The sequence below is a fragment of the Chrysemys picta genome, chromosome 22 (genome assembly GCF_011386835.1).
Source record: "Chrysemys picta bellii isolate R12L10 chromosome 22, ASM1138683v2, whole genome shotgun sequence".
Classification (NCBI taxonomy): Eukaryota; Metazoa; Chordata; order Testudines; family Emydidae; genus Chrysemys; species Chrysemys picta.
The window spans coordinates 4,540,152-4,565,101 of NC_088812.1; the positions used below are offsets into that span (position 1 = coordinate 4,540,152).

Genomic DNA, 24,950 nt, shown 5'->3' on the forward strand with positions numbered 1-24,950 from the left:
CGCTTCTGACCAGGTGAATGGGAGCGGTGCCGGATCGATGATGTCGGTTGCGGTGCCAGGGAACACCGGTGCCGTGGGTCTCTATCAGAGTCCGACCAGGGTGCAGTTCCTACTGTTGCCGCTGGGGCGCTGCGCACCGAAGCGCTCGGTGCTGGGTCTTGGCACGGTGCTGGGGGTTGAGGGCTAAGAACCGCAAGTTCCGCTCCTTTTTAGTCCGGGGCCGAAAACCTTTGCAGATCCTGCACTTCTCGGTCTGATGAGATTCCCCCAGACACTTCAGACAAGAGTCATGGGGGTTGCCCGTTGGCATGGGCTTGGAGCAGGACGTGCAGGGTTTCAAGCCTGGAGCTTTGGGCATGAGCCCAACCTACCGGCGGGGAGGAGGGCAAGATTTACACTACAACTATATAAAACTCTATAACTATACTACTATAAACTATTAACAAACTATTAATAACTGTTGAGAGAAAAAACGCTAGGGAGAGTGGAGAGCAGCAAAGCCGAGCTCCACAGTTCCAACGACCATCACGGGCAGTAAGAAGGAACTGAGGGGGCGCTGGGTCAGCTGGGTATATATCCAGCGCCATGAAGGCGCCACTCCAGGGGGCTCCCCAGCTGACCCACCGGGTGTTCTTAGGGAAAAGATCTCCGATGGCCGTGCACGCAGCACACGCACACCTAATTGGAATCACTATGAGCACGTGCTCGAAAAAGAAGGACTTTTCTACTCCCTGATCTTCAGTGGAGGATCTTCCTCTCACCCAGCATTGCAGTGATCTCCTGGCGCAGGCCAATATGCCCTTCGCAACCCACCAATACTGCTCCTTTGCTCAGCTCTCTCTGCCGAGTGATAGGAGGTTCTCCCTGGGTGCATTGATTCCAGCACACACTGGTCCAAGGAGCAAGACCCTGGGCCTGAGGGACTGAACCTAGGTCTCTTATATGACGGCTCAGAGGATTGAGTGCAAGATAACCAGGCCAGCCCCAGCCCTGCTGTAGTTGTCACAGAGGAGGGGAGTTAATGGGATGAGGATGGAGATGCAGAGTGTTAATTTAACAGGTTAAGGTACAGCACCAATTCCAGAATCCAGCCAATCTGGCTTCCTGCCTCTTGCCCTCCAGCAGACATCACGCCCCCATCACCTGATACCTACCACAACCTTCAGTTTCTTCTTCACACCATCAGACAAAGAACTTCCCCACACTGCTCCCTTGACCTCAATGTCATGAGATCCCAGCTGCAGTGGGACAATCACTAATGGCACGGCCCGGGAGGACTTGGCTTTGATGTCAAGCATCTGCCGGTATTTAGCCTTGGAAGTGGATGCGCTGCAGAAAACTGGGTTGTGCAGCAGCTCCAGCCGGACCTGAGAAGAGAACAGAGATTTGTGAGCAGACAGTCTGCACACCATGACACTGTAGGGCAGGGGTTGGCAACCTTTCAGAAGTGGTGTGCCGAGTCTTTATTTATTCACTCTAATTTAAGGTTTCACGTGCCGGTAATACATTTTAATGTTTTTGGAAGGTCTCTTTCTAAAAGTCTATAATATATAACTAAACTATTTTTGTATGTAAAGTAAATAAGGGTTTTAAAATGTTTAAGAAGCTTCATTTAAAATTAAATTAATATGCAGAGCCCCCCCCCGGACCGGTGGCCAGGACCTGGGCAGTGTGAGTGCCACTGAAAATCAGCTCGTGTGCCGCCTTCGGCACACATGCCATAGGTTGCCTACCCCTGCTGTAGGGCATTGATCCAAAACATATCCTCTGACTGGAGTTCGCCTTTAATCTTAATAAATAACAGACAGGACTATACTTACAAAGCACTTGACTGTATCCTGACCTCCTTCCTGAGAGGCCCTTCAGGACCCTCCTCAGAGAGGCCCTCAGCCTGTGGTGTTCCTGAGTGGAAGTAATGAGACCCACCTGGTCTGGCTACTGGTGTGAGTCAGCAGAAAGCTCTGAACCTGGTACCTACTCACAGATTTGGGGCCCAACCAGAGAAGAATGGCAGCCAGAAGGGCATTTTTTATCTCTCTCTGTATCATGCAATCTTGCCAGAAGCTGGGAATAGGCAACAGGGGATGGATCACTTGATGATTACCTGTTCTGTTCATTCCCTCTGAAGCACCTGGCACTGGTCGCTGTCGGAAGACAGGATACTGGGCTAGATGGACCACTGGACTGTCCCAGTATGGCCATTCTTATGTTCTTAACTGGGTGGATTCCATAGCTTGATCCTTCAAGGGGTTCAGCACCCAACAAGATCAATGGGAGTCAAGGGTGTCCAGCCCCAAAGGGATCAGGCCCTAGAAGAACAAGCCTTCCACCATTTTGTTTTGGTTTGGCTGTCTGTCAAAGCATTGACACCTCAGGTCCATTGCAGAGCCCCATGAGGTGGTGAGCTTACCTTAATGTTTTTGTTCTGATAGTTGTAGAGAATAGCCCGGATTTCCACCTGCTCATTCCTCACTACGGAGTAGGGCAGCCGGAGGTCAATGAAAAAATCTTTCCTTACTTTTATCTCATAGGGGTCAGCCACACAGATCCCTGCAATGGGAAAAGACCCAGGGTCAGAGACAGGGGGACTTATACTTTAGTCCTGAAATGTGTCTGCTGTCTCCTCGATTGTTCCATCTCACTGTGATGTTTCCAAGGCCCATTGTGGCCTAGGGTCTTTTCCCCATTAGCTTTTCTGCCTGTTCTGGGGAGAGCTTGTGGTGTTCCTCACCTTTGGTCTCTGAAAGGCTCACAGCCAGGACTTCCCAGGTGGTGATGGAATCCTTCAGGAAAATACACGTCGTATTGGAAGAAATTCTACATGGAAAGAGAAAGACAGAGTCTTTTACAGAAGGAAGGAGCTAGGACTCATGGACATTCCCCAGCTAAGGGTGTAGATCCTCCTATCTTAGGACTGAGGTTCATGGTAAAGCCTTCTTCACCCACCCACTAAAATACAGAGTAATCTCTGGGGAGTAACTCGGTGGTCCAAGTTTTGCACCAGTCACAGGACATGACCTGTTTTAAAAGTCTCAAGAGTAGGGATATTAATTCTAGTGTCCAGGAATAATTCCAAGGAGGGGAATTATATTCCATTCCACTGGAGAGGGGCCTGGCCCAGTGCCTCATTTACAGTGGTTCAGCCATCCTGTCAAGGCTGATTTCCCACTCTGGCACTTTGAGTGCAGAAGGTGGTGCCAGCAAGGATTCTAGAAATTAATACTGGTCACACCAGGCTTGCATTAAACTTCCAAGGTTGCAGCTTTTCTCTGACCTTGGATTGGTAGATGCTGCTATCACCCGAGTGCAAAAACCCCTTTGAGAACCCAGGAAGGTGCACTTGGGAATTCCTTCCTATGGGGTACCCTCAAGCCCTTTCACCCCGCCCCCTTTGGGGGACAGCTGAGAACGTAAACAAAGAAAATCAGCTGTTGCCACCAGCTAATTAAACAATGTGTGCACAAACCGCTTAACACAAAAAACTCCAATCCTTTAAAAAAGTAAACTTTATTAAAAAAAAGAAACAAATACATCTAAAAACTCAGGCTATTGCTAGATTTAAAAAGAGGAAATACAAAAATTAAGAAGCAAGAATAGCTTTCTTGAGGTCCAGCTTAAAGGTTACAAACAAAACAAAAGCACCCGGGGTTAGCACAGAGGAGTCCACAAGCCATAAAGAAAGAAAAGAGATAAACCTAATCACGTCTTCCTAGACATTTCCTGATCTACTTACATATCTGGGGTTCCAAATGAGTGGTTTCTAGGTATGATTTGATGATTTTTCATACCTGGCTCAAACTCTTAGAGCATAGTTCCAGCCCTGTCTCTGCGCTCTGGGAGAACAACACAGACTGACAAAGGGGAAGTTTTTTCCCAATTTTAAAAAGTTCTAGCCTTCCCATTGGCTCTTTTGGTCAGGTGACCACTCCCTTCCTTTTACCTATGGACTTTTTAACCCTTTACAGGAAAAGCAAGTAGAGAACAGCTACTAAGAGGGAGTTTATAGCTAACTGGCTGGCTGGATGTTCATAAAAGGGAGCTACCCCCTCTTTCATTTATCACACATCCAATTAGAAAGCACCATCAATATCACATGACTTGTCGATCCAATAACACACCCTGAATAACAAACAGAAATGAGGAACTGTTCCTGAACAGGATAAAAGGCCAACACTCAACAGCCAGACACCTACATCCTATTCTAGCACCTAAATCAGCAGCCTAGTTTTTCATTAGGGCTGAAGCCAGGGGATACCGCTCGCTGCCCAGCACCTCTGGAAGTTGGGCCAGTTCTTTTAGGTACCTAAATATGGGCTCAAAACTGGAGTAACTGAATGAAATTCTCTGGTCTCTATTATGCAGAAGGTGAGACTAGATGATCTAACAGCTCCTTCTGGCCTTAAAATCTAGGAGTGACTCTATGAATATGGATCAGCTGCTGAATGATGGACCTAATTCATGACAAATACTCCACCCGGCTGCACTGGGGATCTTGCTGTGCAGAGACACTGACTTCAGTGGGAGCTACACCATGCCACGTCTGAATGTGGCCCTTTGATGAGTGGGAGTGGCACGGCCACATGCTCTTACCCCAGTTTATTTGGTTTCCCAGTCAGCTGCTCCACTTGCCACAACCAGCTCTCTGGAAACTGGCTCCTTGAGGTGATATCTTCGTCGGACATGAAATCTTCATCCAAGTCACCTGGAAAGTGAAATCACAGACCGTCTGACTCTGCAGTGACATTGATTGGGATGGGGCAAATCTGAAAGGATTCGGGGGTTGGCCTCCTCTAGAACTGACCTGAAAGCATCCGTGATTTGACCTATGTTGCCAAGTTTTGATGCTGCCAGCCCAGAAAAGCAGGAACTGGAGTGTGGTTGAATGGCTGGAGGGGAAGCCACAGGCTTCTTCTCCTCTCCATGCCTGCCTTCCTGTTCCCCCAGGAGCTAGCCTTTTCCGGGCTCCTATAACACTGGTATAAGCCACTGGCTCAGTGCTACATGTGCGCCCTCTACTGGATATTCTGCAAAGGGTAAGTGCCTACTACTATTCCTAGTTACCCCTTTAGCTCAAGTGGTAGAGGACTGTGCTTTAGAAACAAAGGTTAAACCTCAGCGGCGACCTGTGAAGAGGTTATTACCCTGACTCATCTGGGTCCCCATATCAACATGGTGCAACACCAATAGGATTGTTGCCACTGCATTCATACCCATCTCCCCCTGGGGGGATCTGTGAACATGAGCAGGGTTGGTTCATGTGCCGCGGTCTTATTTGTCTAACAATCCCCCCAGCCTTGCTCCTCTGAGAGATATTGAAACCCTGGTACTTGCTTCTTGCAAGTTGCAGGTGGAGCTCCTGTTGCAGCTTGTCCCGTATGGTCTTGATATAATGGCAGCAATCAAGGAAGGTCTTCTTGCATTCATCCGTATCCAGGATGTACCCAGCCCGCTTCTCGCAGCTGTGCCCCATGGGGTTCTCGTGCATCCCGTCTTCACAGCATTTCTTCAGCTTCCGGTCCTGGTAATCTGCCGCTGAAATGTAAAAGCCAGAAGATCATTCCTACCACATTTCTTCTAGTCCTCACTCTCTCTCATTAATTTACTGCTAGACATGCCCTAAGAAAGAACACAGGAACTGGCACTCTACTCTAATCCAGTATCTTGTCTCTAACAGTGACTAGCACCAGCAGCTTCAGAGAAAGGTGCAAGAAACCGCATAGTGGAATAACCTGCCCACAGAGAAGTTTCTTCCTGACCCCAGTCAGAGGTTGGCTCATGCCCTGAAGCATGAGGATGTATAGTTCTTCTTAAAAAATTCTATCCTATGGAATGGTGAACATCCTCCTTTTCCATGTAAATGGCTCATCCTTTTTTGAATCCTGCTAGGCCCTTGGCCTCAGTACAATCCTGTGGTGGTGAGTACTATGGGTTAATTATGCATCGTGTATGAAAATAGTTCCTTTTATAAATTCTTAATTAGAAACCATTCAGTTGGGTTGAGTGTCTCCTTGTGCTTATATGGGTAATGTAACAATGTACCTGTTGTTGTTATTTGAGCTGTAGTAGCACTTTGGGTCCCCAGTCATGGCCCAGAACCCCACAGTGCTGGGGGCTTTACCAACACAGAACAGAGAGACGTTCTGTGCCCCAAAGAGCAATTTACCATTCATTATTTTCTATACCTCTATAAATTGACCAGTTCCAATCTCTCCTCATATGGAAGTCTATCCAGACTCCCTCATCTCATGTTACAAGAAATGCAGCTGGCAGGAGGCTGTAGCAGGGTGAAACTGGTCACACTAGGGAATCACATTCCTGCTTCGCATGCTTGCTTTGACCAAGGACAGCAAACCCCCTGATTAGTACCTACTTTTGATTGCCTTATATTCAATGAGCTGAACGGAGCGACGCCGGCGTTTTGCTGGCCGGGGACACTCTGGATCTGCAGAAGGAAGTGAGAAACAGAAACTGAAAACCCACCCACCGAGTGAGGCCCTACACTCAACTTACTGCCATGTCTCTGTCTGGATGTAACAGGGTAACTTTCGAACACCACATCCGGTCAGTTCCCAAATTTCCGAGAATGGTCTATGGCTCAATGAGCGGAATCCCGTTGATTTAGGGGGAAATCAGAAAACCAGAAAAGCCATTTTGGCACATAAGATATTGCTCCTTCCTGTCCCAGCCACATAAGACCTGTTGGGCAGATGCTCAGTCAGCCAGGGCAACCAGAAAGAGAGGAGAGTGAAGGAGGCTTCATTCCTTCCTACTTCCTAGCGCGCTGCCCCCAAAAGCCTGCAGCCTGGGGTAGAGAGAGAGTCAGAGAGACGAACCAACCATCTGCCCGTCCCTTCCAGGCCAGGGGGAAGAAACATACTTTGGAAATGGGAGAAACCCAGTGGACTAGAAGAGAAGGTCTTTGAATCCCCTCCTCGGAACCATCCCATTCTTAAAATTAATCCCTCTTTTTTTAATAGGTGGGGGCCAGTGGGAATTCAGGACCTTATTCTCATCCCCCACGGTAACCCCAACATTTCCATTCCTAGGCCGTTCCAGTGGGATTTGCCCTGCTAGACTGATGTCCCTACCCCGGGCTCACGCCGTAGGTTACTGTGTCTTGCTTTGCTGACTCTTTCCTCCCTTCCTCCAACGCTCATGGCGACCGTTCAGCTCTATAGAGTGATACCTGTTCTCTGGACTGTGGAAATCCTATTGCTCGTCTCCAGGGCCAATCCAGCATCCGTAAATACCCCCAGATTGTTCTTTCCACTGCCAGCTGTACAGCCAATGTCACTCTTCTCCACGGAGTCCCAGATCTGTGAGGTGCAAACACAATGGTTGAGAGATTATTGTTAACAATGGTACCTCCCATTTATACGGTGCCATCCAGCATGATCCCAAAGCATTATACAGGCTCTGAGCCAGATTCTGGTTTCAGGTACAACTGTGCAATCTGCAGTAACTCCACTGACTTCCTTTGACTAGCTCCGTGTTTGCAGCAGTGTAAATGAAAGCAAAATCTGAGCTGTAAGCAAAGGATTTATTGCAACTCAGTCCCCACTGAAATGCGGCCACCTCTGGGATGGAGCACAACAGCCATTCTGCACCAGCAACACAACTGATTTTAGGAGGAGAAAGAAAGAATTATGCAACCAGTTGAACCCAGACAGAGGAGGATGTTAGGCAGAGAGAAATTAAATATCCAAGTTAGAATTCAGCCAGAACACCCGGGGCCTGACCCTTATGGTACGGGTCACAGGACATTTAATGACCAGAACCTCTGTTTGATATGTCAGCTGAGAAAGGGCAGTTTCAGTAGCATTGCATCCCCTAGAACCTTGATAGGCGCTGACTCAGAAGAAAGCGCACCCTCTGTTGAGTCACTAACGCTTTTCCCTGCAGCACAGCACCCACTAATGTTGCACTGGGACATTGGGTTCAGCACTGACTGGGAGGGGACAGCACCCCCTGCTGAGCCCCCACTCCACTCAATGCAGCACAGCGCCCCCTAGCGCCGCATTGGGGCACTGGGTTCAGCTCTGACTGGGGGAGGGAGAGCGCCCCCTCCTGAGCACACCCCCACTCCCTGATGTACAGCACCACCATGGGCACTGGGGTGAGAACTGCCTCTGAAGGGAGAGCGCCCCCTACTGCATCACCCGCACAGCTCCCTACAGCCCAGCACCATCTGAGTGAACACTGTCCCAAGGGCAGGGTGTCCTTTAGTGTGTGCAGAACAGCTCCCTGCAGTACCCTGGGTTTCACTGGGTGTCTCCCAGCCAAGTACTGACCAGGCCCGGCCCAGTTCAGTTAAAGTACAGTGGAGCTCACACCCCAAGCAGCAGGTCTGCAAACAAAAGGCTCACTTCCCTTTTCGCCATCCTGGAGTGTCAAGCAAGGATAAGAGCCGAGCTGCATTTCCCGCTATAAAACATCACAAGTTACAACCAACATCTTTCATGCCCCACCTTAGATTGTGTAATTTTGTGTTTTTTGTTCAGAACGTAGACTCCTTTGTCCACGGCCACCAGGCCGACATAAGCTCTGTGGTCTCCTTCCAGCTTGAGTTTTATTTCAGTTCCTGGCTCATGGATTCCCCCGTCTTCATCGCTAGCTCCGGTCACCACTAGCTGTATGAAAGAGAGTGAAGGGAGAGGTTTTGTTTTAAAGCAGAGGGAGCAGCTAATAACCTGTCCTTTGCAAAACATAGGAGAAAAGGACGTCAGACCTCATGTTTCTTGAGCATCCAAAAGCCTGGTTCTGATCTCAGGGGCAGCTGTGTAAATCTGGAGTAGCTCCACTGACTTCAGTGCTGTTACTCCATATTCATGCTGGTGTAAACTGAGAGCAGAATCGGACTCAATGTCCATGAAGTCCCTTTGTTCCAGCCATGATGGAAAGGTGACTTTGTCCCTCAGGCAGCCCTGAGAAATCTGTAAAGAAGTTTGAAATGTAATGGATCTGCTCTGTGGGCCCGATTCTGATCTCACACTGGTGTAAATTAGGAGCAATTAACTGGCGTTACAGCAGCTCAGCATTTGTAGTTACATCACAATCAGGTCCCCATAGGCATTTGGAGTCACATCTGCTGAATTCAGGGGCCAAAAATTAGCATCTTACTCCAGCCCAGCCCTGGGAGAGGGAGCTGGAATCAATTCTGACTGCCACATCTGTCATAAATATAAAGGGAAGGGTAACATCCTGATGTTTATGTATGCAGTAACATCAAATTCCTCCTGGCCAGAGGTACAGAATCACTTTACCTGTAAGGGGTGTGATGGGGCAGGCCAGATGGCTACAGGAGAGTGATCCTATTGGGATCCAGGAAGTGGGAGGGCCCACTGCTAAAGGACCTTTCCCAAGACTAAGGGGAGGATCTACAGGACCTGGAAGCCAAATGATTCCAGGGGACAACTAATGAGGTTCCAGAGGGTGGCCAGAAAGCCCGGGGCTGGGACCAGGGTGTTGAGCCGGTACCAGAGCATGGACAGGACTAGTTGATTGAACACCAGTGCCCTCCCTCAGAGGGAGAGGCACTGGAGTAGTCCTGTCCATTTCCGGAGCCGCTCCATCACCCTGCCCTCTAAGCCATGCCAGTTCTCCGGATGGCTGAGTGGCTGAGATAGAGCAGCGGACCCGCGCTCTACCGGATGGCCTGAAGCGTGGGTGGGAGGGAGCTCGCCCGCCACCCATCCCCGACCACCAGGCCAGAGCTCTTGACCCAGTTGACCCGGGCAGAGGAGGCTGCCGAGTAGATGGCCTGGCAAGCCTCCACCTGTGCCAAGTCGCCCTGGTCCTGGACCACAAGGAGAACGTCATCGGCGTTTGCCGACAGGACCAGCCACAGCTCTGGCTCTCACAGCACCAACCCTGTCAGCCTCCGGCAGAGGAGACAGGGCTCGATCGCCAGAGGGTACAGCTGGCCCGAGAGGGGGCACCACTGCCGTACTCCCCGCCCGAAGCTGACCGGTTCGATCAGGGTCCAGTTGAGCCTGACCAGACACTCTGCGGAGGCGTACAGCACCTGGAGAAAACCCACAAATTGGGGTCCGCAGCCTAACACTCGCAGAGTGCTCAGGAGATACCCGTGGTCCATCCTGTTGAATGACTTCTCCTGATCCAGGGACAGGAGAGCGAACGACAGATCATCCCTACACCCCAGCTCCAGGAGATACCGGAGCAGATATAGGTTATCAAAGATGGTTCAGCTCGGGATGGCGTAGGTCTGGTCTTGGTGAACCACGTCCACCAGCACGGACCACATCCACCAGCACGGACCCCAGCTGCAGTGAGATGGCCTTTGCCACGATTTTGTAATCCATGCTGAGGAGCGATATGGGACGCCAATTCTGTAAGTCACGGAGATCCCCCTTCTTTGGCAATAAGGCAAACAAGGCTCACCTGCATGAGAGAGGGAGGACCCCGCTCAGCCCAGACGGTGACAAGGTCTGGGCTGAGGACGTCCCAGAACATGTGGTAGAACTCCACGGTCAGCCGGTCCAGGCCCGGAGATTTATTGGTGGGCATGCGGCGGAGGGCTTCTGAGAGCTTGGCCAGAGAGCGAGGCAGCTCTAGCCAGTCTCGGTCGCCCGTGCTGACCATCGGGAGTCCATCCCAGAGCACTCTGCGAGTGTCAGGATCGGTCGGCTCCGGGGAGAAAAGGCCCTGGCCCTCTCGCACATCTCTGCTGGATCCATGCAGGGGGTGCTGTCCTTCACCAGGAAGCAGATGACCTGCTTCTTGGCCCCTTTCCTTTTCTCCAGGGCATAGAAGAAGCGGGAGCCATGATCCATCTCCCGAAGGAGGCGGAGGCGGGATTGAACAAAGGCTGGCCCCTCGCTCGCCTCCTCTGGGGAGCGAGCAGGCAGCCCCCCCCCACAAAGGAGTCTACAGCAGGAGCAGCAGCAAAGGATAGTTACCTGTTCCGTAACTGGCGTTCTTTGAGATGTGTTGCTCAGGTGTATTCCACTGTAGGTGTAGATGTGTGTGCTCCTCACGTGCACCGGTGCCAGAAGTTTTTCCCTTAGCAGTACCTGTAGTGGGGGAGCCCCACTGTGACCCCTGGAGTGGCGCCTGTATATCGTGCCATAAAGGGGGCTGTGTGCTCCCCCCACCCTCAGTTCCTTCTTGCCAGACAACTCCGACCGAGGGGAAGGAGGGCGGGATGTGGAATACACCTGAGCGACACATCTCAAAGAACGCCAGTTACGGAACAGGTAACTGTCCTTTCTTCTTCGAGTGATTGCTCATGTGTATTCCACTGTAGGTGACTCCAAGCTATATCTGACGGAGGTGGGTAGGAGTTTTAAGGGTTACCCGGGTGGAGCACCGCCCTACCAAACCCTGCGTCATCCCGTGTTTGGGAGACGATCGCATAGTGTGATGAGAAGATGTGGACAGAGGACCACGTAGCAGCCCTGCAGATGTCCTGAATAGGGACGTGAGCCACATAGGCCGCTGACGAGGCCTGAGCTCTCGTCGAATGAGCCGTCACTATAAGAGGCAGGGGAACCCCTGCCAGGTCAGAACAAGTGCGTATGCACGAGGTGATCCAGCGGGAGATCTGCTAGGTGGAAACCGGTCGCCCCCTCATGCGCTCGGCCGATGCAATAAACAGCTGGGGGGATTTCCTAAATGCTCTGGTTCTGTCAAGGTAAAAAGCCAGCGCTCTACGCACATCTAACATGTGCAGGCGCCCTTCCTCGTTGGAGGAATGGGGCTTAGGACAGAGGACCGGGAAGAAAATGTCCTGATCTATGTGAAAAGCTGAGACCATCTTCGGCAGAAAAGCCGGATGGGGGCGGAGCTGAACCTTATCCCTATGGAAGACCGTGTATGGGGGCTCGGAGGTCAGGGCCCTGAGCTCCGAGACCCGGCGGGCTGAGGTGATGGCCATCAGGAACGCCACTTTCCACGATAAGTGGGACCAAAAACACGTGGCCAAGGGCTCGAAGGGGGGCCCTGTGAGGCGGGAGAGCACAAGATTCAGGTCCCAGAGCGGGACTGGGGTCTAGCGTACGGGAAGGCCCGATCCAGTCCTTTCAGGAACTGGGACATCATGTAGTATGAAAACACCGAGTGGCTCTGCACCAGGGGATGGAAGGCCAAGATGGCTGCCAGGTGCATCCTGACCGAGGAGGGCGCCAGCCTTTGGGACCTAAGGGACAGGAGGTAATCAAGGATGAGTTGGAGAGGTGCGGAGGAGGGGGAAGTACCCTTTCCCCTCGCCCACCTGGAGAACCGATACCATTTTGCCAAACAGGTTCGACGGGTGGATGGTTTCCTGCTCTCTAGCAGGACCTGTCGAACACCCTCCGAACACCTCCCCTCCTCCTCATTTAACCATGGAGCACCCACGCTGTCAAGTGGAGCGCGGCCAGGTTGGGATGGAGCAGACGTCCTCCCTCCTGGGAGAGGAGGTCCGGCCGAAGCAGCAGCCTGTGCGGGGGGGGCCACCGAAAGCTGCAGGAGGGTCCCATACAAATGTTGATGGGCCCAATCCGGGGCTATGAGGATAATTCATGCCCCGTCCACCTTCACCTTCTGTAGGACTTTGCCTATCAGGGGAAGGGGTGGGAAGGTGTAGAACAGGTGGCCCACCCATGGAATCAGGAATGCGTCCGATATCGCCCCTTTGCCCTCCCCCGCCCTGGAGCAGAATCATGAGCACATGCGATTCTGGGCAGTGGCGAACAGATCTACCTGGGGAGTGCCCCAGCACAGGAAGAGACGCGTGGCCACCTCCTTGCGTAGAGACTATTCGTGTTGTTGGGAGAAAAACCTGCTCAGGTGATCCGCGAGCGTATTGCGCTTGCTGGGCAGGTGAAAGGCCCTCAGGAGGATGTCTTGGGCTATACCAAACTCCCACAGGAGTTGGGCTTCCTGGCACAAGGCCGCTGAACGTGTGTCCCCCTCCTTGTTGATATAATACATTGCGGCCGTATTGTCTGTGAGGACTCTGACCACCTTCCCTCCTAAGTGCTGGCGGAAGGCCACGCACCCTAGGCGTACCGCCCTGAGTTCCCTGATATTTATGTGCAGGGATAATTCCGAGGGTGACCATCTGCCCTGGGTCCTGAAGTTCCACACATAGGCTCCCCATCCCAGGTCTGAAGCATCCGATACCAGATCTAGTGAGGGAGGGGACTCCCAGAAGGGGATACCCTGGAGCATGTTGCCTGGGAGGGACCACCATTGCAGGTCGGCCACTATATAGTGTGGCAGCTTGACGACCTTGTCCAGGCCGTCCCTGGCCTGGGAATAGTGGGAAGCCAGCCAAAGCTGGAGGGGCCTCATCCTGAGCCCTGCATGTCGCACCACGAAGATGTATGCTGCCATATGGCCTAGGATTTGAAGGCACATCTGTGCCGTCATCACCGGGAAGGCCATGACCAAGGCGATGAGACCTTTGAGCGTCTCGAACCTGTCCCGGGGGAGGGAGGCCGTGGCCACCAGCGAGTCTAACTGCGCCCCTATGAAATGTATGCACTGAACCGGGGCTAACGTGGATTTCTCCTCGTTTACCACTAGGCCTAGACTCGTGCAGGTGTCTAGCAGGAATTCCATCTGCACCTGCACCTGGGACCGAGACTTGCCCTTGAGCAGCCAGTGGTCCAGGTAGGGGAAGATCTGCAGCCCGTTCCTCCTGAGGTGGGCTGCGACCACCGCCATACATTTGGTGAAAACCCTGGGGGCCGTAGAAAGACCAAAGGGGAGGACCGTGAACTGGTAGTGGTCTCTCCCTACCAGGAAGCGGAGGAAACGCCTGTGGCCCTCGAAAATGTGGATGTGGAAGTACACATCCTGGAGGTCCAGGGCTGCGAACCAATCTCCCGGGTCCAGGGACGGGACAATAGAGGCCAGGGACACCATATGGAATTTGTAGCGAACCAGAAATTGGTTGAGATTCCACAGGTCGAGGATGGGCCTGAGCTCAACTTTCGCCTTTGGGATCAGGAAGTACTGGGAGTAAAACCCCGTCCCGGAATTCCTGAGGTACCTAAGGTGAGGAGGCGAGTCACCTCCTTACTTAACAGAAGGGCGTGCTCCGGGTCCCACGGGGCATCCCGGGGCAGAGGGTCATGCGGTGGGGTTGAAACGAACTGCAGCCTGTACCCCTCGGAGATGGTACTGAGGACCACTGGTCCGATGTTATACGGGACCAATGTACCCTGAAGGCTGATAAACGGTTGCCAAAAACTAACTTTATTAACTGGGGGGGCGTTCCCTGGCAACACGCCGGGTGGGCCCCCACAAACAGTCAAAAACGCCTCTTGCCCTGCCTCTTGCCCTTCAAGGGTCCAGGGCGTGGGGCCGAGTGGGATTGATGCTGAGATCTGTGCCTCTGGTCCCTAGGCCTCTTGGGTGGGGGCTCTTATCTGCCCCATGCAGGGGGAGCCAAGGGCTGTGGTCTGGGCTTGTCCTTGGCCGGCGGGATGTACAGACCGAGTGTCTGCAGGGTGGTGCGGGAGTCCTTCATCCCGTGCAGACGGGTGTCTGTCTGGTCTGCAAACAATGCTTTGCCACCAAATGGCAGGTCCTGCATCAGAGCCTGGGACTCCACTGACAGCCCCGACAGGGAAAGCTACGACACCTGTCTCATGGAGATCGCTGTGGCCATCAAATGAGCCGCCGTGTCAGCTGCGTCCGAGGCAGCCTGGAGAGCTGCTTTCGCTACCGCCGCACCCTCAGCAAGTAGCCCCGGGTATGCCCCGGGCCAGGCTACTAACTGCAGAACTAGTAACGATTGAGGTACTACCAAGGATAGAAGCTACAGCAACTGCTGGAGCAGAAGTTCCGACTACCTTCACTGGCGGCAAGAAGGAACTGAGGGTGGGGGGAGCACACAGCCCCTTTATGGCACAATATACAGGCACCACTCCAGGGGTTGCAGCGGTGCTCCCCCACTATGGGTACTGCTAAGGGAAAAACTTCCGACATCGGTGCACGTGGCGGGCATGCACACCTACACCTACAGTGGAATACACATGAGCAAGCACTCGAAGAAGAACTGAGGGTTGCGGGGGAGGTCCACTAGCCAGCCAGCAACCAGGTAGCAGAGGGCTACAGGAGAGTGATCGAAGGGAGAGACAGTAGCCTCAGATGAAGCAGGTCCCTTTTCCCTGGGTAAGGTAACGGGGCGGTTCCAGAACAATCAGGAACTTGCTGGGACCAATTAAGGCAGGCAGACTAATGAGGACACCTGGAGCCAATTAAGAAGCTGCTAGAATCCATTAAGACAGGCAGGCTAATCAGGGCACTTGGTTTAAAAACGACCTCACTGCAGTCAGTGAGGGGTGTGCAAGCAGCTGGGAGCAAGAGGTGTGCAAGAAGCTGAGAGTGAGTAGGCGTACTGCTGTAGGACTGCGGAGTACAAGCGTTACCAGACATCAGGAGGAAGGTCTGGTGGTGAGGACAAAGAAGGTGTTGGGAGGAGGCCATGGGGAAGTAGCCCAGGGAGTTGTAGCTGCCACGCAGCTGTAACAGGAGACACTAAAGACAGCTGCAATCCACAGGGCTCTGGGCTGAAACCTGGAGTAGAGGGCGGGCCTGGGTTTCCCCTGTCCCACTCCTCCAACTCCCTATGTGATATAAGAGGAGCTGATCTGGACTGTGGGTCCCACCAGAGGGGAAGGTCTCTGGCCCGTCCCCCGACCCATTAGGTGGGCCAGCAGAGACTGCAGGGGATTGTTCTCCTCCTTTTCCCCCTGCTGGCTAGTGATGAAGTTAGCTGAATGAACGGCAGGTTTGTGCTACTAACAAAAGAAGCCAAACTGAGGACTGCCGAAAACCTCTGAGGTGAGCAAATCCACCAGAAAGCACAGAACCCACCAAGGCAGCGGAGGAACTTTGTCACAGGGGTTAAGAAGCTGAAATGACCTGTCAAGTATCAGAGGGGTAGCCGTGTTAGTCTGAATCTGTAAAAAGCATCCCTTGCGTCTGATGAAGTGGGCATTCACCCACGAAAGCTTATGCTCCAATACTTCTGTTAGTCTTAAAGGTGCCACAGGACCCTCTGTTGCTCAGATAACCTGGTTGGCACCTGACCAAAAGGACCAATAAGGAAAGAAGATACTTTCAAATCGGGGGGGAGGGGGAGAGGTTTTGTTGTGCTCTCTTTCTTGTTCCCTCTCTGGACAGAGAGAGAGAGAGACCAAGCAGGTAACCCATCTCCTGAAAAGATACTTGAAACGAGAGATCTAAAATTACAGAAATTGTAAGTAATGGCAAGGAAATGCGTTAGATTATCTTTTGTTTTAGCTTGTGAGTTCTCCCTGTGCTAAGAGGTAATTTCATTCCTGTTTTGTAACTGGAAAGCAGAGTTAGAGGGGAATCCTCTCTGTTTTAAATCTTTTTATTTACCCTGTAAAGTTACTTTCCATCCTGATTTTGCAGGTGTGGTTCTTTTACTTTTTTTTTTAATAAAATTCTTCTCTCGAGAACCTGATTAATTTTCAGTGTCCTAAAAACTCAGGAGTTTGGTCTGTGCTCACTTTGTAACCAATTGGTTGGTATATTATTCTCAAGCCTCCCCAGGAAAGGGGGTGAAGGGGCTTGGGGGGATATTTGGGGGAAACAAGGACTCCAAGTGGCCCTTTTTACTGGATTTTTTCAGAGTGGGGAGGGAACCCTGACAACATCATCAGCAAAATGGCTAATTGTGGTGCAGATACAAAGCCAGATACTCAGCTGGCACAAGTTAGTAGAGCTCCATCCACAATCCACAGCGTCTTTATTGCTAAGCTAGAAAGAACCTCAGCTTGACTCCCGAATCCTAGAGAGGGTTCACAGCATTGGCTTCTGGGGGCTGGGGAACATCTTTGTATGTGTAAACCGATCAAATCTAATCCAGAATTTCCTGGGAGACAGTCAATGTGAAGCCCTACGGTGCCATTTTTAGAGTCCCGTTTGAGAGTCAGGCTAGGAAAAACTTCCTCGTAATGACACCATCATAGGAATGAACATGTAGAAGGTCAACTTGAATATCAACCTACCGTTCCCATGCAGGTGTCCTGGATGTCCAGCCAGACCGAGTCTGCTACAATCTCCGAATTTGCTACTTGGTAGTAAGCCACGATGCGGAATGAAGGCATGAGGTCTGGAGTGATGGGCAGGGACATGGTCACCAGATTTTGTCCCTCCTGCCTGGCCTGTCTCCCTACACGAATGATCTTCCCTTTATTCAGGATCTAACAGGGAAACATGAGACATGGATTGTTAAAGGCCACAAGAGTTAACACAATGGATGACTCAGATTCCATGAATCTTCCCATCCACCTGTTTTCTACTAGTAAGAGACGGTCACTTGCAACTTGCAACTTTTCAGATGGGCATATACTGCCTGACTGGGAAGAATTCTGTGCTACAGGTTCTCCTTAACATGCAGTGGGACTATTAAAGGACATGTGGAAACTCAGATGATGCCTAAGTTCCAGGAGATCCCAGGACCCAGGGACGCAGCACTTACTATGTAGGTGAAATACCGGATCTCCTTCAGAACAGCTGGACTGTTGCTCTTCAGGTGGAAATTCACAGCTAAGTTGTCTCCAGGTTTGAGCTCAGAAACTGTCACCGCCAGATGGAGATAGTTTTGAGATCTTCCTTGGGACTGATAGGCTTCAGCCACCATGGACTTAGAGGCCTGGCGGTTTGCTGGGAGGTTGGGATGGGCAGTTTTTACCTGCAGGGAAGATGGAGATAAAATCTTAGTTGAATCTGGGAGTGAGCTTAGGGTCTATAGCCCCTCACGCTGGGTCACACCACGAGCAATAGCAAAGGAAGCTTCCCTGAGACGCCATTGTTGGTGGATTCTGCTGCTAACAGCCATTCTAGGCATGACACCTCAGAGAAACGCCAAATGTCACTTTTAATTGGCCCGTCGCTTCAGCACAGTCCTGCTGGGACTCCAGATTTCTGGACTGTCAGAGAACATGTCCCTGAACAGAGGAGACTGCCTTGCCCCTTGCAGGAGGGGTGAGATGAATATAAGGAGGGACTCTCTCCTGAAGCGGCTGGACACAGATAGATCCAGTGTTCTCTCGGGCTTTGTAGCTTGAGCCTGGTGTCACCTCACAGGGTCTTCACACTAAGCAGCCATGCACTGTCTACAGGCTCCTTTGCTGCATGGTGGGTACCTTCAGTGTGGCAAGGGGACTAATCTGGACCTGCCTATGCCCATGTCAATGTTTTCTGGGATCTCTTCTGGCCCCACAATGGAGCATTGGTTACATGGTGATTGGAGCATCTCCAAAACCAAATGGTATACAGGAAACTGACCCCAGGCGCAGATGGAATGCAGAGTTCAGTTATCCTCCTGCTTAGTGCATGAGAGGGGAGTGAACACCACCAACAGGGCATTGCCCTCTGGGTGCATATAGTACTTAGCCCAGACTCAGTGTTTGAAGGTTACTCACCGTGATGGGAACCTGCTGCTTATCCACAGGCATGTTTATAATCAGCTTGGCAGTTCCATCTCCCTGGGTCGACCCAGCCGATTGGAATCCTTCAGCCTGTACTGGGACACGGGGGGCTGGAGAGCCATCGGGGTTTGTGACATAGACCTGAGGGGCACGATCAAAAAGGGATGCATCGAATAAGGGGTGCAGCGCTCCCTGCATCCTAACTTCAAATCAGATTGCATGTACAGCATCCAGGTCCATAGCCTCAAAGGTATTTAGGTGCCTAACTTCCGTGGATTTCAATGGGAATTAGGCATGTAAATAACTTTGAGGAATGGGGCCTCAGTGATCTGCTGTATCACACCACAAAATGCACACACATTTTAAAAACTACAAGCATACAAAAATATAAAAACCACAACTTCAACCCTGCTCCTAAATTCAGTGTACACTTTTATATACCCAGCAAAACAATATACAAAAATTAAGAATAAATTGATTCATGTAGGCCAGAGAGGAAATTAATTTCACGCTAGTCTTTTCTTGTTTTGGCCCCAGGCAAATAAGGCAACTGCCCATCTATCCAAAACAGGATCACTGCCAACAAATATTCTGCTTTTTGAGCTAATGAGTCAAAAGGCATCTGAGCCAAGATTGGAGATAGCCATTTATTTCTCAAGTGGCAATTAACACACAGGAAGTGGATGGGAGTAGAGTTGTTTGGAGTAGTCAAGCCAGGTAGTCAAGACTTCCAAATATTTCTTAAATCTATGGATGCTCTTTAAATAAGGGAGCCAGGGAGACATATTTGTTGCGCTAACATCCGTCGTATCCAGTTGGTTACAAATATCTTCAGCTCTGAGGTTAATTAAAGTTTTCACACTCTGACTTAGGGGATGTCTAGGCTGCAGTTGTACCCACGCCATGCCGGCTGGCTGTGGCGCTCTGTCCCCCTCTAGTGGCACCTAAATCACTTAGCGATTAATGAGTCTACTACAGCCTTAGCTAAGTGCCATGTGGCTTTTAGCTCATGCAGTAGTGGCTCATGTATTGAGCTCCAGAGATCCCAGGTTCGATCCCGGCCGCCGACAGACCCTGGTGGTTGGTGTTACCCAGTCACAGGGCGTGAACACAGCTCGAGCTGACCTACCCACGCTAGCTTTAATCTCACTAGCCCAGGTCCTGGAACGGTGAAGCCAAGGCAGCGTTAGCATCAGCGCGGGCTAGCCCCGTGAGTAATTATCCAGGGTCCAGGGTGGGCTTGTATAGCTAGCGCTGCCGCAGTTTCACTGTTCCTGGACCCAAGCTAGGTGATGGAAGCTAGTTCAGCGATGTCAGCTAGAGCTCCAGTCGCACCCCGTGACTGCAGTCTAGACATATCCTTTGAGTGCTGACTAGACCTGGGTCTGAACCCCTCAAGACTGCAGAGATCAATGGCCTTGCAAAAGCCAAGGGCATTTTAAAGGTTTAAACCTATTACGCTGTTGTTCCAAATATAACCTTGGTAGCCGACGTAAATTCATTCCTACTCTGACACCAACCCTTACATATTGGGCTTTGGCTGATGTAGAACATTCACCAACCTCTGTCCTACATAAATCAGCTGGGGTTTAGTTAAGAAGATCAAGCGTTCACCTCGATAATGTATTTAGCACTACCTCTAACGACCTAAGCATAGACGTCGACTCTGTGGATGCTCCGGGGCTGGAAAAAAAATAGTGGGTGCTCAGCGCCCACCGTCAGGACCCGCTGATCTGCTCCTCCCCCTCCCTCCCAGCGCCTTCCGCCCGCCGAGGATCAGTTCAGGAGTGGGCAGGAGGTGCTGGTGTGGGTGCAGAGGGAGGATCAGGCAGGGCAGAGCAGGGGCGGGACGTGGGGCAGAGCAGAGGTCTAGCACCCCCTGGGAAATCAGAAAGTCAGCACCTCTGACCTAAGATCTTTCCAGCCCCAAATTTCCGCATGGTATAAAATTTGAGCACCCACATTAGCCCTAAGCATTCAGAGAGCCGGTGCAATTCAATTATCCCCAGGCACACAAGAAAAACAAACAGCTACTTGCATGGATCTTACGGTTCAGCCCTTCGACTCCTTTTTATGTTTATCCCATTCACCACTGTATGTAAAGCAAATATCCAGATAAGAAATGGACTTAACCTGCTCACTACTGTGGTCATGCACATTTGGTCTGCAGCCAAAGATAATTGCTTCAGTTCTCTGCTAATTTATAGTCTGATGCGCCTGCTGACAGAAAAATACCAAATTTCCTTCACAAACGCTTTGGCCCCAGAGGAGCGTGGGACCGCAAAACCATATTCTCTGCAGACAAGAGGACTGATGCTGATTGGTTCTGAATTTTAGGAGCATAATATTTCTCCCCCTGTAATTCACTGGGAGGAGAATCATTCTGTCAGTGCCAATTTTGAAATTCCCCCACATCCTCCTATCCACAATGGTCCCTCTGCCCCCTATTTCTGCAAATGCCTCCCCTCTTTGGAACTCCTCACCTGTGCCCAATTCCCCTCTACAGTCAGAAAAGCCTGAAGCACCAGCAACTAACACACAGTCCAGGGAATATTATCCCGTAGTACAGGAGTGACCCCAGGGCACATTTTGGGCCAAGCCTGTAGCTAGGTGCCATTCCACACCTTGTATTTGCTGTCAACTTTTGGGCCAGACTCTGCTCTTGTTATGCTGGTGCAAATCTACAGTGATTCCATTGCATTTAGTGGAGTCACACTGGAATTAGGTTGGTGTAACTGAGATTGGAATGTGGCCCTTTGTTTATGTTCTATTCTAAGTTCTTATACCACCCTCATTACCCTAGTACCCATAGTTCTCTCCTCTTTATACACCTCAGGCAACAGTGGGAATGATTCAGAAGAAGAGATATTACCATGAGTTCAAATGGCATCCCCGGCTTGAAGTACTTGGGTGTTTTTGTGAAGTGGATCTGATAGGGAGATGTCACAATGTTAATTCCAGTTCTCTCCGCTTCCACCATGTCACTGCCTGCAGAGAGAAGCCATGGGTCAATTAAAACTGAGCTAGGGAATACAGGTTTTGTCCTTATGGTCAAGGGTAAAACACAAGAAATAGGCCATGGTCAGATGTTGATTCAGTGCTGCTGATTCTTGTGATTTTATCATGAGTCTCCTGTTTTAATTCCTTGTCTTCAAGCCCCAGCTGCTAGAATCACCATATGGCATGAGAATCTCAGCTGTCGTTTAAAAGAAGAAATAAGTTTCTAACCCTCCTGGTTGCAGAGAAAAGCTTGAAAACATGTCCCAAGTGCGATTTAATGTCTCAAAAGCCACGAGGGAAGAAAAGCACCTAAATTTTATTATTTTTATATGATCTCGTGATTTTGGGAGCGGGGGGACTGACTTGTGATTTTTGTATGTTTGGGGCTGGCATTACTGCAGGCCGTTGAGCCTGATTCTGTTCTCATGCCAGTATAAATCAGGTGGCACTGTAGCAGTGAAAACAGAATCAGTCCCTTTCATGCTGAATGACTTATTTTAGCTTTTAAAGATGCAACAAGAAAGAACAAAAACAAAGTCTCTGGAGAGAGAGAGAGAGAGAGAGGACAGTGTGTGTGTATCTATATAATAAGATTCCAGGACTTTCATTCTGTCCATGTACCACTCTGAAGCCTAGAACGTCTGTTGCATCTGTGTGAAGTGATGGAAGCAGCTATACAAACAAGAGAAGGGCTCTTTTTACTTACAATATCACCAGGTTCAATCGTCACCGGGATTTGAAGTCTGTTACAGGCCAATTTTTAAGTCCCCAGCCATTCTGCCTTTACCAGGCTGGTGTACAACTCCAGTAAGGCATGTGCCATGCCAAGAGTTCTAGACCATTGTGATATCAGACACAGCTCAACCAACCAATCACCACCTTTACTCTACTACTAATTTGCATACAGTAATGTCATTGGTTGTTTGGATTACTTGGCCCAATTGCCACACCCGTGCAACGGCACAGGCTTTCAGTTACTAGTTTCATCATTAACAAGCTACAGCTGCTCAGAACAGAATGGCTGCTCCCTCTGCAGGGAAAGTTTAGAAATCATAGCTATGTAGAGCTGGAAGGGACCTCAAGAAGTCATCTAGTCCATCCCACACACTGAGGCAGGAGTAAGTATGCCTAGACCATCCCTAAGAGCTGACCCAGAGCTCTTAGAAATGGAAAGGTGCAATGCACAGAAAACAAAGGTGCAACAGTTTCAAGCTACTTTCACTAGTGTAAATCTGGAATTACTCCAGGTGTGACACTACACCCCATATTCTTCAGAGAAATATTGTTATATGATTATAGCATAACTAAGATGTGTTTTATGCAAGATGAGAAAGGTTATGATTTACTGAATATGAGTATCCCATTTGTTTGCATGTATCATTTTTGTATCTTAAGTTAGAAATATTGACTATACATCTGTACTACAAAAGTGTTTGCACCTGGAGAACTCCCACCAGACAAAATACAATCAGTCTGGCTGGCTAGCTGGATACAAGTCAATAGACTATTAGGGAGAACAATAGGTCTTTGAAGAGTGTAATCACCCACCTTCCTCGAACGCTGCAAATGGACTTTGAGTTATGGCTGCAGGGTCATGTGATTAAGTCACCTGATACTAGACTCCATAATAAAATTAAGAACAGGAGGACTTGTGGCACCTTAGAGACTAACAAATTTATTAGAGCATAAGCTTTCGTGGACTAGTCCACGAAAGCTTATGCTCTAATAAATTTGTTAGTCTCTAAGGTGCCACAAGTCCTCCTGTTCTTCTTTTTGCGGATACAGACTAACACGGCTGCTACTCTGAAACCTTTCATAATAAAATTAGTACTTTTCCACTGGCCGGGGGTGAGAATCAAACTGGAAGACAAAGAATTCCTGCCATATGTGAAAACTATTTAAGGCAGGGAAGTGAGATAATCAGGGTCGGTTCTTCACTGAATCCCCGCCCAAGATGACTGATGAAAACTCCTAAGACTGGTCTGGGGAAGACGGGACTGAACTCAGGGCAGACACCCTGTGAAAGAAACACCTAGAGTTTGAAGCTGCAAGCAAGAGCAGCTTGCCTTCAAGAAACTCTGCAATCTGCCTAAACAACCTTTAGGATGAGAAATAACTGCTTGTAACCAGTTTCTTTAGTATCTCATCTTATGTTGCATTTTTGTTTTGTTTGCTGGGTAATCTGCTTTGATCTGTTTGCTATGCCTTATAATCACTTAATACCTATCTTTTGTAGTTAATAAACTTGTTTTCTCTAAAACCAGTTTGTGGAATTCATAACTGGGGAGCAAAAAGCTGTGCATATTGTCCTCCACATTGAGGGAGGGGGCAGATTTTAGGGCTTACACTGTACAGTTCTCTGTGCAGTGCAAGACAGTACAATTTGGGGTTTACACTCCAGAGGGCGTGTGCACTTGAGTGCTGGGAAATTCCTTAGCTGAAGCCTTCCCGTGCAGTGCTGATTTCAGTGTCTGTCTTTCTGCAGCTGGGCGTGTCCCTACCTGTGTGTGTGCTGGAGGAGACTTGAGAGGGCCTGGCTTGGCAGAACAGTGTAAGGGAGCCCAGGCTGGTGGAACAGGCAGGCTCAGTGATACCCCAATACATCAGGTGTCACTCCGGGGGGGAGCAACCCTCACACCAGGTTTACCCCAGAGCGAATGAGATCAGAATCTGGCCTGCAGCCTTTAAGATCTGCAGAACCCTACGCAGATAGGACTTTATGCATCTAAATCAACACCTTGAACTGCACTCGGCACTGGTTTGGAACACCCCGTGAATAAAGCACTTGGCTTTGCACTTATTGCTGATGCTCACCAGATTCTGTCAAAACGGTGACAGAGACGTAGAGCGAGTGGCCAACCAGTTCGTTGAGGTTGGCAAACCGAGCCTGCAGCATCTCTCTGGTCAGCGTTGCTTCCCCGTCTCCATATTCTATCTAGAAAGGGAGAGGGAGTTTCATGACCTCACCACACAGTTTCCCAGGAGGCGTGAATCCCTGCCCCCCCCCCCACAGCCGAGAACAGGAATTACCGAGATTCTCTTGAGAGACTGTGGGATACTCCTCTTCTCATCATCCACCTTCACCCCAAAGAGGACAAAGGCAGTGCCATCTAGTTTTTTCCCATATAGGTACCTGACGGAGATAAGGATGGGTAAGAGGAGCCACAAGAAAACCTATTGCTGAATATTATGGCCTCGTGCCACCATTCTCCTCTATAGGCCCAGCTCCTTGGTTGGTCTATATCTCCCATGATTCACCATGGTAAGGAGAAGTGGACCATCATGGCTATGGTGCATTATGGGAATTCAAGTTCAGCTGGCAAGCCCAGCCCATGGAGAAGAATAGAAGAATGAAGCACCCGAATGGCAACTCCCATGAGGCACCGCACCAGCATTTCTGAATCACAAGTTTTCAGACAATTTTTTTTTCCATTTTTGGACATTGGTTTTTGGATGAAAAAAAAACAAACAGAATTTTCCATGGAAAAAGGACGCTCTTCATGAAAAAACCCCAACACATTTAGTGGAAAA

General features: G+C 50.2%; 1 protein-coding gene across 2 annotated transcripts in view; it reads right to left on the reverse strand.

The window, feature by feature from the left end:
* Nucleotides 1–24,950, reverse strand: part of LOC101953192 (complement C3) — a 219,455-nt gene that overhangs the window by 170,107 nt on the left and 24,398 nt on the right. The window contains exons 9-22 of one of the 2 annotated variants that reach the window (XM_008174762.4): nucleotides 24,450–24,552; nucleotides 24,234–24,354; nucleotides 21,292–21,407; nucleotides 18,414–18,560; nucleotides 17,468–17,680; nucleotides 16,995–17,189; nucleotides 8,469–8,630; nucleotides 7,187–7,316; nucleotides 6,371–6,442; nucleotides 5,332–5,532; nucleotides 4,591–4,702; nucleotides 2,732–2,817; nucleotides 2,411–2,550; nucleotides 1,155–1,367 (exon numbers count right to left, since the gene is read on the reverse strand). The exons of the other annotated variant lie outside the window; for it this stretch is intronic. Of the exons in view, the coding sequence (XP_008172984.2) occupies nucleotides 1,155–1,367; nucleotides 2,411–2,550; nucleotides 2,732–2,817; nucleotides 4,591–4,702; nucleotides 5,332–5,532; nucleotides 6,371–6,442; nucleotides 7,187–7,316; nucleotides 8,469–8,630; nucleotides 16,995–17,189; nucleotides 17,468–17,680; nucleotides 18,414–18,560; nucleotides 21,292–21,407; nucleotides 24,234–24,354; nucleotides 24,450–24,552 (2,011 nt within the window). The remainder of the gene's footprint in view (nucleotides 1–1,154; nucleotides 1,368–2,410; nucleotides 2,551–2,731; nucleotides 2,818–4,590; nucleotides 4,703–5,331; nucleotides 5,533–6,370; nucleotides 6,443–7,186; nucleotides 7,317–8,468; nucleotides 8,631–16,994; nucleotides 17,190–17,467; nucleotides 17,681–18,413; nucleotides 18,561–21,291; nucleotides 21,408–24,233; nucleotides 24,355–24,449; nucleotides 24,553–24,950) is intronic. 2 annotated transcript variants of the gene reach the window in all.